Source organism: Rattus rattus, chromosome 1, assembly GCF_011064425.1.
Source record: "Rattus rattus isolate New Zealand chromosome 1, Rrattus_CSIRO_v1, whole genome shotgun sequence".
NCBI classification, from domain to species: Eukaryota; Metazoa; Chordata; class Mammalia; order Rodentia; family Muridae; genus Rattus; species Rattus rattus.
This window is the reverse complement of record NC_046154.1, coordinates 27,627,628-27,640,641: the sequence shown is the minus strand read 5'-3', so window position 1 is coordinate 27,640,641 and position 13,014 is coordinate 27,627,628. Positions and strand designations below refer to the sequence as shown.

General features: G+C 41.3%; 1 protein-coding gene across 14 annotated transcripts in view; it reads left to right on the top strand.

Annotated features, from left to right (window-relative positions):
* The window catches only part of Pum1 (pumilio RNA binding family member 1), a 119,036-nt gene that overhangs the window by 22,151 nt on the left and 83,871 nt on the right, over positions 1 to 13,014 (top strand). For all 14 annotated transcript variants that reach the window (XM_032896975.1, XM_032896951.1, XM_032896988.1 and 11 more), the window contains exon 3: positions 12,258 to 12,326. In XM_032896975.1, coding sequence (XP_032752866.1) covers positions 12,258 to 12,326 — 69 coding nt within the window. The remainder of the gene's footprint in view (positions 1 to 12,257; positions 12,327 to 13,014) is intronic.

Here is a 13,014-nt window from a genome sequence, read left to right as displayed (position 1 = left end):
AGCTATACAGACCTCTTAAGCTATAAGCAAACCTCAGTTAAATGCTTTCCTTTATAAGAGTTGGCTGTGGTCATGGTATTTTCTTCACAACGATAGAACAGTGATCAAGGCAGTAAATTATGCCTCATTTTAGAAAATGTATGGGACTTCATGTAATTTGAATTTCCCCCACTTTTTTAGGACAGGAAAGCAGTACAGCCCATTGATACTATAGTGTATGTTTGGTTTTTGTTTTTTTCCTTTTCAGTTCTCCTTTTGTCTTGCTTTTTGAGACAGGATGTCAACATGTAACTCTGGCCTGGAACTTAACTATGTAGACCAGGGTAGCTTCAAACTCACAGAAATTCACCTTTCTCTGCCTTTGCAGGATTAAAGGCATTCACTACTATGTCTGGTTTATCCCATTTACTTGAGACATGGTATTACCATGTGGTCCTGACTAACCTGGTTTTGTAATCCTGTCCTAGCCTTCTATAGATGGATTCACAGGTGTGTCTCCATATGCCTTCCCCCCTTTTAATTAAGGTGACATTTTTACTTCTTGTTTTTGAGACATGGTATTACTAAAAAGCTCTGGCTATCCTGAAACTCAAGATCTGCCTGCCTCTGTCTCCTAAGTGCTAGGTGGCATATTTCATGGCAAACAGAATTCTAATTTAGTTTTTAGTGATAGAGTCTTTCTGTGCTGCTAAACTTGGTCTCAGGTGATCTTTTTCTCTTAGCCTTTTGACTGTGACTACAGCTCTACACCACTGTACCCAGCTGGTGTGCAGTTCTAGAGTTTGTGATATGTACGCTTATACTATCATAATCTAGAGATGGAATGTTCTAGTTGTCTGTTGTCTTTAGTAATCCAAGCCACCTCTATTGTAGTTATTACTGTTTTTGCAGTTTTACCTTTCTCAGTATGTCATACTAGGCATTCGCGCTTTTTAGTTACCTTCTGATTTATTTTGTCTGCATAGGGCAGAGAGGACTTACTTTCCACACAGCACAAGTGTTTAGAGGTCAGAGGACAACTTTGAGTAGTGAATTCTCGCCTGCAGCGAGTGCCAGGGATGGAACTTAGGTTGTCAGGTTTTGCAACTAGCACCTTTATCAAGGCCCAGCACCTCATAGGCCTTGAGAGACCTAAGGTTTGTTAAGAGGCAGAATCACAAATTCAAAGTGCACACAACACTTAAAAGGGTTGTACTGAGTTTTAAGGTTTGAGATATGGTTTAGTGGTTAAGAACACTGCTCTTGGCGTTGGGGATTTAGCTCAGTGGTAGAGCACTTGCCTAGCAAACGCAAGGCCCTGAGTTCTGTCCCCAGCTCTGAAAAAAAGAAAAAGAAAAAATAAAGAACACTGCTCTTGCAGGGACCTAGATTCAATATCCAGCACCCACATTCTTTTCTGGTTTCCAGGGGAGCTAAGCTGAGCATGCATGTGGCAGGTAGACATGTGCAGGCAAATTTCCATAGACATAAAAAAAAAAGTGAGCTTTGCTACCCATTCCCATTTAAAAGTTTCTTTTTTCTTCCTTTTTTTTTTTTTTTTCTTTTTTTCGGAGCTGGGGACCAAGCTAAATCCCCAACCCCAAGTTTTATTTTTTTAAATTTTGAAATAGGGTTTCGGATATAGGGTTTCACTGTGCAGCCCAGGATGGCCTTAAACTCAGTCTGGCTGTTATTAAGACATGCATCACGGGCTGGAGAGATGGCTCAGCGGTTAAGAGCATCAGACTACTCTTCCTGAGTTCAATTCCCAGCAACCACATGGTGGCTCACAACCATTTGTAATGGGATCTGATGCCCTCTTCTGGTGTATCTGAAGACAGCTACAGTGTACTTATATATATATAATAAATGAATAAAAAAAACCCATAAAATTAAAAAAAAAAAAAGAAGAAGATGGCTTTAAAAAAAAAAAAAGGCATGCATCACTACCATGCTTGGCCTCAGTTTTTATTTTTGTTTCAGATAGGGTTTCCAGCTCAGTCAGTCCACAGGGTTGAGGGAGGGAATGAAGATTAAAGGAGGAACTTGACATTATGACCCTAGTAAGTACTGAGGCAGGTTTACTTTTTTTTTTTTTTTTCTTTTCTTTTTTTCGGAGCTGGGGACAGAACCCAGGTCCTTGCGCTTGCTAGGCAAGCGCTCTACCACTGAGCTAAATCCCCAACCCCAGGTTTACTTTTTTTTATTCAGCTGTTTTTATACCATTCTATGCATGTCGCAAAAATAGGGTCAATTCTAGGTCAAAGATGAAATAGTCAAGGAGCAAACAAGGCATAAACAAAGGTTCCAAGGTATTCAGGGACTTACCAAGATCTTGAGCCTGCTTCCTTGTCCTAGCCCAATGTCAAATTCTTGCCAGTGTCCTTGAAGTGGCACTAAGAGTTCTCCAAATCTCCCCGTTTTATTTCATAAACAAGGTTGTTCTGACAAGTGTCTTTTTTTTTTTTTTAAGATTTATTTATTATATATAAGTACTCAGTAGCTGTCATCAGACACACCAGAAGAGGGCATCAGATCTCATTACAGATGGTTGTGAGCCACCATGTGGTTGCTGGGAATTGAACTCAGGACCTCTGGAAGAGCAGTTGGGGCTCTTAACCACTGAGCCATCTCTCCAGCCCGACAAGTGTCTTCTTTACCTGTCATTGAGCATGCATTAGCCAAAGCATTGCATTTCTGTCTTAGCTTGGTAAGGCTCTGTGTAGAATTTTTTTTTTAAGATTTACTTATTATATATAAGTACACTGTAGCTGTCTTCAGACACACCAGAAGAGGGCATCAGATCTCATTACAGATGGTTGTGAGCCACCATGTGGTTTCTGGGATTTGAACTCCGGACCTCTGGAAGAACAGCCAGTGCTCTTAACCACTGAGTCATCTCTCCAGCTCTTCTGTGTAGAATCTTAACCCATTGACTGCCAGCCTGTTTGAGTTTCAAGCCTTGTATTTTGGCTGTCAACATGTTGAAGTTGTTAAAGGCAAGTTTTATCATAATGGGCAGGGATAAAAGTATTCCAGGACAAGAAGGGCCAAAATGATCAAGCCATGCAAGCCATTCTTGAAGCTTGACCAAGATGGAAATACTGACCGTAAGCCATGAATAATTTTATCAGCAATACTGTAGCATCAAAACTCAGCACAACAGCATTCTTTAAATTCATAATCTTGTTATGTAAAGTTATAATATCCAGAGAGGTGTTAGAATTATGCCAAATACCTTGCAAGAGGATTTCTGAATTTTCTCCCAATTATAGGGGCTATCATTGTAAGTTTTAGAGGTGACAAAAATCCATTGGTATTTAGTGTGACACGCGAGAGAGCTTCTTATTCCTAAACTTTGAACCTCCTTTCCATTATTTTAGTAGGATCATAAAGAGCATCAGTTTGTTCTGACCCCTATCTAAATCTTGAATACTCAAGCATTAGTCACATTTTCTGCTAAATGATTAACAAAAGTAGCTGTCTTAACTTCTTGCATCAAAGCAATTGCAGAAGCAGTGGTGGTAGCTATTAATGTAATCAAAGCTGGTATGCCAGCACTGATCAGACCTGAACCCTCTTGCTTCTGCTTAAAGCCTGACACACTTCTTGTAAGCTTTTTTCAGAATACCAAGGTCCTGTCATACTCACAGGCAATAAAACAAAAGCTGGCTAATAGACCACCATACCAGACATGCTAGATTTCAGTACACTAACATAATTAGAAAGTGTACAATCAATGTAACTTACATTAAATACCATAGAAGAAACAAAATTTTAACATGGCCTATTAATAAAGTATTAGGAGCCTTAACACAAGCACTAACACTTGTTCAAAATACAGATCCTGTCCCAATTTTGTCTATTGATAAATAACTTTATAGAGAGCTACGGATGACTTCCAAATATGCCTTTGGAAATGGCCTGTTCCTGATTGCCAAAGGCCTATGGCTGTCCCCTTTCGTCCAGTGTTTGACGGATTCCCTGCCCAGTCAATAATTCACGTATTATTTGGAACATTAAGCCACATTGGCAGTTGATTATAGCATTCTTTCCATCTAACCATTTTGTTAAATGCCTACACATTCTCTGTGGGTTCAGATCTGCAAGATCATAGCTTATGAGGGTCAGAGGCCGATCCCTCATAGAATTTGTCATGTCTGTCTCTATGCTTTGAGTTACAGTTTGTGAAATGTTTTTCTTCCAAATATGAGTAAACACAGAAATAAACCCATCATTCCATCATTCGTACTATTCTTCACAAAGCAAACAGGAATCCCATCACCAATTGCATTGAAAGTCATGGTCTTATTATAAGTTTACTTCCCTGTCCAGGGAGATCCAAGAAGTTGAGTATTATTCCTGGTCATAAGAATCTCTGGTCTGGACCACACCAGATGTATCAGTGGTGTATCAAGAACATAGGCTCAATACAGCTTCCCTGTCACCATTGTCAGGGCCCTCAGCAAACTCAACAGCATCATTAGTCCTAGCATCAGCATGTCTTGCCAACTGCTCTGGCAGCCATCACATTCCTTTGACATCCTGCAACGGGGCGGGGGAACACAAACATGCCCTCTTCCCCATATTAACAACAGATTGGGACCATGCCATTGGCTTGTCATATGCTATAGCATTGCCCTCACTGAGGTATCCCAGCAGTTCAGTATGAGCTCTTAAATGTCTTAAAAAGTAAGGAACAGTTTTCTTTTTTCTTTCTTTTTTTTTCTTTTTTTTTTGGAGCTGGGGACCGAACCCAGGGCCCTTCGCTTGCTAGGCAAAGCGCTCTACCACTGAGCTAAATCCCCAACCCCCAGGAACAGTTTTCTTAAACTGAGTTGTATCTGCATAAATAATTGCAAAATTTGAGAATTAGCAGTATCTAAAAAAGGAACAGTTTCAAGCAATTATAAACCATGAGCTATATATTGGCTATCAGTACACAAATTAAAAGCTTGATTTTTCAACATTTCAAAACCAGCAGACAGCACATAATTCAGTTATCTGTGCTGAAATGGGCATTGGATGGGGGGTGACTCAAGAGAATAGACATGTGATCTAACTACATATGCTGCCTTCCCATCAGATAAGCCATCTGTAAATACAGTAAACTCTTTATGGACTGCATGTGTAAATTTACAGGAAATACAAAAGCATGCATAGAGGCAAATCCTAATAACTTAACTTTTGGATAGTGATTATCAGTTTTGCCCGAAAAGTTTGCACATGCAATAGGCCAAATGTCAGTATTCTGTAACAACTAATTTAATTGCTGTTTGGAATAAGGAATAAATACTTCATGAGACTCTTGTGATTGAATTGTAAACTGCCAATGTTCCTTTAGCTTTATATATACTTAACTATAATTTTTAAGTGTCTTTTGCAATATTAGAGCATAACCATAATTTTGGAAGGCAAAACACAATTTTTAATAGTGTAAACAATCCAGTCTCTTCTAAAATCAATACCAAGGGCATTACTTTCATGTTAGAAAGTTTGGCTTCCAGTTCTTGTATGTGAATACATGATGCTGCAGCTTTTTTTTTTTCTTTTCTCTTTTTTTTCGAGCTGGGGACCAACCAGGGCCTTGCGCTTGCTAGGCAAGCGCTCTACCACTGAGCTAAATCCCCAACCCCGATGCTGCAGCTTTTTAACACCTCATTAAAGAAACATTGTTTTAAATCCTATCTTTTATAAGTCTTTTTTCTAGGACAGGAATTACATAAAATATTACCACAGTTTAGAGGTATCTTTAGAGACCTGGTTCCCTAGGTTGGCTCATGCCATGTATTGTTTCCCAGGATGACTCCAATCCTGACTTACCAGTTTAAATTTTTTAAAAGATTTTTAAAAATTTATTTTATGTATAGGAGTACACTGTGGCTGTCCTCAGACACACCAGAAGAGGGCATCAGATCTCATTACAGATGGTTGTGAGCCACCATGTGGTTGCTGGGAATTGAACTCAGGACCCCTGGAAGAGCCGTCAGTGCTTTCTTTTTTTGGATCTTTTTTTCGGAGCTGGGGACCGAACCCAGGACCTTGCGCTTCCTAGGCAAGCGCTCTACCACTGAGCTAAATCCCCAACCCCGCCGTCAGTGCTCTTAACCACTGAGCCATCTCTCCAGTCTTAGTTACCAGTTTTAAGCCAACTTTCTGTTACCAATGTTATAAATTTTTAACAGTGCCCAATAACTTATAAGCCAATAATCTATAACCCAGGCATGCAGAACAGTCAGAAACATATGAAGTGCCCACACCCATCTTACATATTTAGAGTAGACAGACAAAATTTACTTGCTTTTTCTAGTTGTAATTTCAGGAGAGGAGCACCTTGTTGCCTGCAGAATCCAATAATCATAGTCACAGATTATTATAGGAGAAACAACCATCAGCTTTCTGTCCAGAGAAGCTGAGAAGCTGCTAGCCCCTAAGAGAGGCTTGTACAGACAATCAGCTCCTGACAGGGCCTTTCCTTTCCAGCAGTGCTAGACTCCTAGCTACAGGTGCAGGGCAACTTACCGGTTTTTGTTGTGCCAATTCAGAGTGTTTTTTTTTCCTTTTTAATAAAAAAAATCCTTGAAATGAGTTAAAAACTAAATTAAGTGGTGAATGACCAGCAGATAAAGTTTTAACCATTTTTTCTTTTGAATATGAAACAGCAACAATCAAGCCATGAAAACATAGACATAAAGTGACGGACATGGAAAGACTAGCATACCAAAGACACACAATAGAGAAGAGATAGAACGAGATGTTCCACCGAGGGGACAGAACCAGAACTAGGCACTCCCGCAGTGAGAGCCAGAGAGGAAGCAGGATGTCTCCCAGCTTCCTTCTAACCCCAGGAGAGCTCTGGAACAGGTTACATTCACTTCCTTTCTCTTTGACCAAAGCATCCCCAGATGGGGAGGCTTTTCTGAAACCCATTCTCCCCCTCAGGTCTAGGGTCTAAATTATCTCTTTTTTTTTTTTTTTTTTGGTTCTTTTTTTCGGAGCTGGGGACCGAACCCAGGGCCTTGTGCTTCCTAGGTAAGCGCTCTACCACTGAGCTAAATCCCCAGCCCCATCTAAATTATCTCTTATCAGGGTCCAAAAACTAAAAGTTCCTATGCAAATTATCTTCACTCTAGTTTTTAGCCTCTCTCTCTCTCTCTCTCTCTCTCTCTCTCTCTCTCTCTCTCTCTCTCTCTCGCACACGCACACGCACACGCACACGCACACGCACACCCATTACCCTGTCCCATCTTTACAGGATTTACTCACTGCTGGCCCAGAACTTCTGTCTTCTCCTTTGCACATGCCTCTTTCCCCCCAGTTTCCTTCACTGTACTCTTTGTACTTGAGCTCCAAAGTTGAGACACCATTTGACCAAGCCAGCTCAGTCAGTCAACAGGGTCTCGAGGGAGGGAGTGAGAGGGTTAAAGAAAGAAAAGACAACTTGAGAACGTTATAGTATGATCCCAGGAAGTGCTGAGGTGGCTTTGCTTTTTTTCAGTCTGCTTTTATACCATTCTAGGTACATGCAAAAATAGGGTCAGTTCTGGGTCAAAGACAAAGCCACGGAACAAACAAGACATAAAGGTTCCAGGGTAGTCAGGGTCTTATCAAGATGATCTAGATCTTGAGCCTGCGTCTTTGTCTTAGCCCAATATCAAATTCTTGCCTGAGCCTATTTGTTCTAGCACAATGTCAAATTCTTGCCAATATTCTTGAAGCAGCATCAAGAGGTTTCCACACACCTGCCCGTCTCCATCTCCTGAGTACTGTTGTTATCACACATGCATTACCACCATTCTTGGCCTTAGTTTTTATTTTTATTTGTTTGAGATAGTGTTTTTCTATGTAGCTTTAGCTGACCTGGAACTTGCTGGTGCTGACAGAAGTATGTGCATGTATGTGCAGGTGCTGATAGAAGTATGTGCATGGGGGTTGGGGATTTAGCTCAGTGGCAGAGCGCTAGCCTAGGGAAGCGCAAGGCCCTGGGTTGGTCCCCAGCTCCAAAAAAAAAAAAAAAAAAAAAAAAAAAAAAAAAAGAAGTGCATGTGCAGGTGTTGACAGAAGTATGTGCATGTATGTGCATGCTGATAGAAGTATGTGCATGTATGTACAGGTGCTGATAGAAGTATGCATGTTTGTGCAGGTGCTGACAGAAGTATGTGCATGTATGTGCATGTGCTGACAGAAGTATGTGCATGTATGTGCAGGTGTTGACAGAAGTATGTGCATGTATGCACAAGTTCTGACAGAAGTATGTGCATGTATGTGCATGTGCTGACAGAAGCCAGAGGTGATTAACTCTTCTGGAGCTGGAGCTACAGGTGCTTGTTAGTCTCCTAACATTTGTGCTGGGAATTGAACTTGGGTCCTCGGGAAGAACAGTCAGTTTGTGCCATCTTTCCAGCCCCTCCGTTTGTTTTTTTTTTTTTTTTTTTAAAGATTTATTTCTTTTATATATATATGAGTACACTGTAGCTGTCTTCAGACACACCAGAAGAGGGCATCAGATCACTTACAGATGGTTGTGAGCCACCATGTGGTTGCTGGGAATTGAACTCAGGACCTCTGGAAGAGCAGTCAGTGCTCTTAACCGCTGAGCCATCTCTCCAGCTGTCCATTTGTTTTTTAAACTGGGAGTGCATGTGTATGCTACCATACGAGGCTACCTAGATATCTAGCTTCCAGACTACCCAAACAAACTTCTAGCAAAACATTGTTATGTTTTGTTTTATTAGTGTGTGTCTGTATGATGTATTATGTGTTGAGTGTGGGTTCAGGAGGTCAGACTATCTAAGGTAGGTTGCCTGGATCAAATCAGATCTTCAGGCTGAGCTATTTTACTAGCCACCGCTCTAGAAGCTGTGAGTTAACATTCAGGGGTATTACTTAGGTGTGGTGTGTGTTCAGGTGGCACTTTGTATTGTGCTACTTTTGTCTTTTCATGTGCACGTTTCTCTTTAAAGTTCAGACATGTTTTAGGGTGCTGGAGCAGCGGCTCGCTCACAGTACTTGCTGCTCTTAAAGAGCACCCATGTTCAGTTCACAACTGTATAACTCCAATTCCAGAGGATCTGACACCCTCTCCTGGCCTCCACAAACACACACACACACACACACACACAGCACAGACATACATTGGAAGTCAAACACTTATATCATAAAGAAAGGTAGACATTTTAAATGTGGTATTAAAGTCTTTAGATTCTAGTGTGGTGGCACACACACTGGGGAGGCCGAGGTGGGTAGATTGTCTGTGAGATCCATATCCAGGGCAGCTAAAGCTACACAAAGAAGCCCTGCATGGAAAAACAAAACTAACCCCCCCCCCAAAAAAAAAACAAAACAAAAAACAAACTTTAAAACACATGTGATATTTAATAACTTCTGTTTTTTAGCTCTTTGCTACTGACCCCATTAGAATATGTTTGAAATCTTTGTCAATACATCTTTGCCCATGTTCTGATTATTTACGTAGAATTTAAATTCTTGGAAGGAAATTTAGCAGGTCAAGTGTCATAGATATTAATAAAATCCATACAGCTTATTGTCAGATTCCTAGAGAAGCCCGTAAAGCACACTGACTTCCTGTGAGGCAAGAGAAGAACCATTGGACAGACGCTGCCTCCAGGGTGTAGTGCTTTCTTGACACTCCCCTTTGCCCTCTCTGCTGTTAAGACTGACTGAGTTTTGAAGGTGCATATATTGATGTAAATGGTTCAGCTTTCATTTCAGCTACCTGTTGAGAGATCATTCCAAGGGAAATAACTGTTGCCAGTCATATCCATCTCTAGCTGAAATTTGTGAAATTTTTGTATCCTTGACTGTCCTCAAACTCACCCTGTGGACCAGACCTGCTTCTGCTTCAGATTGAAGGCATCTGCCAACCATGGATTTATGGGATTCATTACTTAAGGAGGAGCTATTTTTTTTTTTTTTTAAGATTTATTCATTTATAATATGTAAGTACTCTGTAGCTGTCTTCAGACACACCAGAAGAGGGCATCAGATCTCATTACAGATGGTTGTGAGCCACCATGTGGTTGCTGGGAATTGAACTCAGGACCTCTGGAAGAGCGGTCGGTGCTCTTAACCACTGAGCCATCTCTCCAGCCCAGGGGGAGCTATTCTTGGGACCATTCTGGCCACAGGTGGGGGAAGCAAGAAGTTGCTCTTTTTTTAAAAATTATTTTTATTTTATTATCTTATGTGTATGGGTATCTTTCCTGCTTGTGAGCCTGTATACAAATAAGCGTGCAGGGCTCATTGAGGTCAGAAGTGTACATTGGATCTCTTGGAACTAGAGCTGCGGTGTAGGTACTGGGTCCTCTGGAAGAGCAGCAAGTGTTCCTAACCACTAAGCCATCTCTTAGGCCCCGCAGTTGCTCTTTCTTGACATGTGCTTAAAAAAGTGTCAAGTTAATTAACTTTTTTCTAAATACATGTGTAACTGAACAAATTTGTTCTCAAAAGACGTTCTAGCACAGGTTAGGGAGTACTGAGTACTGATATCTTGCTTTTTCTGAATTTTTTCTCTTTTGTACATGCAGCAGAGGACTGGACAAACTGTTAGACCTAGCAGTTGAGGAGTAATAAGCTTTAGTTAGAATGCTTTCCAGTCCTGTCTAAGTGGTGCTGAGGATGGAACCCATACAACTACTAGGATTACTGTTTTGGTCCATTCATGCCCTCAGCCAGGGCTCACCTGTGTGTGCTTTATTATTCTGTGGTTCCAGTGATTGTATCGGTTAGTAGTCTGTGGTGTATTTAAGTGAAAGGAATTACAATTGATGAAATGTATTTAGGAGTAGATCATTAACTTTTAAAAATGTTAGAGTTCTGTTGTGTGTGCTGTGTGTGTCCATCCTGTCCTGTCTCTTCCCCACCCCTTTCCCTTCTACTTTAGGCCAGCAGGAAGACAAGAGTGGGGAGAATCAGAACCAGTACAGAACAATGTCCAGAACAGTGGTCAAGGATTTTAGAGTACCTCCTTGTCTGTCTGTCTCCTTGTCTGTCTGTCTGTCTGTCTGTCTGTCTCTCTCTGTGTGTGTCTGTCTGTCTTGTCTGTCTGTCAGTCTGCCTGCCTCTGCCATCCCTCCCCCCTTCCTCCTCCAGCTTTTGAGGCTTGGAACTCACTGTGTAGACCAGGCTGTCCTTAAACTTAACAGAGATCACCTGTCTCTGCCTCTAGAGCACTGGGATCAAAGGCTTGCACCACTACCACATGGCTTTTCTTTTTATTTCAATGACTGCTAAAAAAAAGCATTGCCATGGGTGGGAATGAAGCAGTGTTTTTATGTGGGCCGTGGAGTAGTGTCGGAATGGATGCTTTACTTAATTGTTGTATTTGCTCAGATTTGAGAAGGAAAAGAATGGGTATACATTGAAATCTTACAGTTTAGAAAATAAGATATTCCAGTGTTGGGTTCTAGACTTTTATGGGGAAACACAATTCTCCTTCCCTCCCCACACAGGAAGCCTGGGACAGAGCAAAGTGAATAGCACCAAAGTCTATCTTGGTGAAACTCACAGTGACCTAAAACTTGTTACTTTTTTTTTTGACTTGTGAGTTTGTGGCTTGATGGAAACCGGCTACTTTGAGTACACCGACAAGTTATCTTACCTTTATAATTACTACTGTGTGTGTGTGTGTGTGTGTGTGTGTGTGTGTGTGTGTGTGTAGCCTGTGGGAAGTCAGTTCTTTCCTTGCACCCTGTGGGAAATGTCTTAATCCAGTCATCTTAGCAGGTAATGACATTGGAGCTGATGAAATGGAAGCTTAAATAGGCTGCTTTAGTGAGATGTGAGGAAGGTTTCTTATGTGCTTTCTCCCTTGTTTTTTGATATTTGGGGGCTTCCTGGGACTGCCTTCTAGAGATAGATATTAGGAGTCTCTGACAGTTTACAGCCTCATCTTGTTACCCAAGAGTGCTGGTTCAAACTGGCCTCCCTCATCCCTGACTGCTGAAGGAGATACAGCCCTGTTAGAATCAGCGACTTGCCACTGAGCACCTTTGTGCTCGTCTCTGCTTATTAAAGAAGCATGGGAACAGTAACTAGCATTCTTGTCATGGCGCATTTCATGCCTTGAAAATGAAGGCAGTAGGTCAGGTAACAGATCATTTCTGAATCTTGATGGTTAAAGGTGAGTGAACGTTTAATCCCTTGAGTTTTGTTACTGTGCTTGTTGCCTTAAACATAGAAAAGTCTTCATTTGTGCATAATATGTACGCAATATTCATAATGCTGACGCAAGCTTTCCCTTCTATTCTGAATACTAGGTGCGCTCTATGGATGAATTAAATCATGATTTTCAAGCACTTGCTCTGGAAGGGAGAGCTATGGGCGAGGTAAGTGAGCTGGTGTGGTTGACAGTGGGTGTTCTTAGGGAAGCTTGGATTTGTCTTTCATCAGTTGTGTCTGAATCTAGTCTCTAGGAATCTGTGCTTGCCTTTCCTTGTTGCCATCCTCAAAGTAGGAATAGGATGTTGGAGAATTGTGCCAAAACTCTACTGGTGACTTAGTAACTTAGTCCAGTTACTTACACTGCAAAGCACCAACTGTGAGCACGGACAATAAACATGTTAATACGTTAGCTGTGATATGAGGTATGCAGTCATGATGTCATTTATCTTCATCAGGTGTTCTTACCTTTGCCTCAGTGTTCAGTGGCCAGGTGCTTTCCCAGTTGGAAGTGGAGTTTAGTGTGCTGTAAATGAGAGCGGTCAGTGGCTTGTGTTACACAGGTGCTCTTCAAAAGCTGGTACTCAGGCCTCCATTTTGAATGCTGCTGTTTCTTAGGTTTCTTACTTACAGATAGAGATCTCAGTTGGTCAGAGCAAATTCAGAAACAACTTTGGTTTCTTAGCATTTAAATTTTTTTCATTGTAGTGATTTGCCATTGTTTAGAAGGAGAGTGTGGCTAAAGTCCTGTCAGACTCGGAAGGGTCTGCTTGTTGGCAGGAGTCTGTACCCATGACAAATACTACTGTATTGACCGTTCAGATGTATTGCTGAAGGCCTCAGAGGTTCACTAAG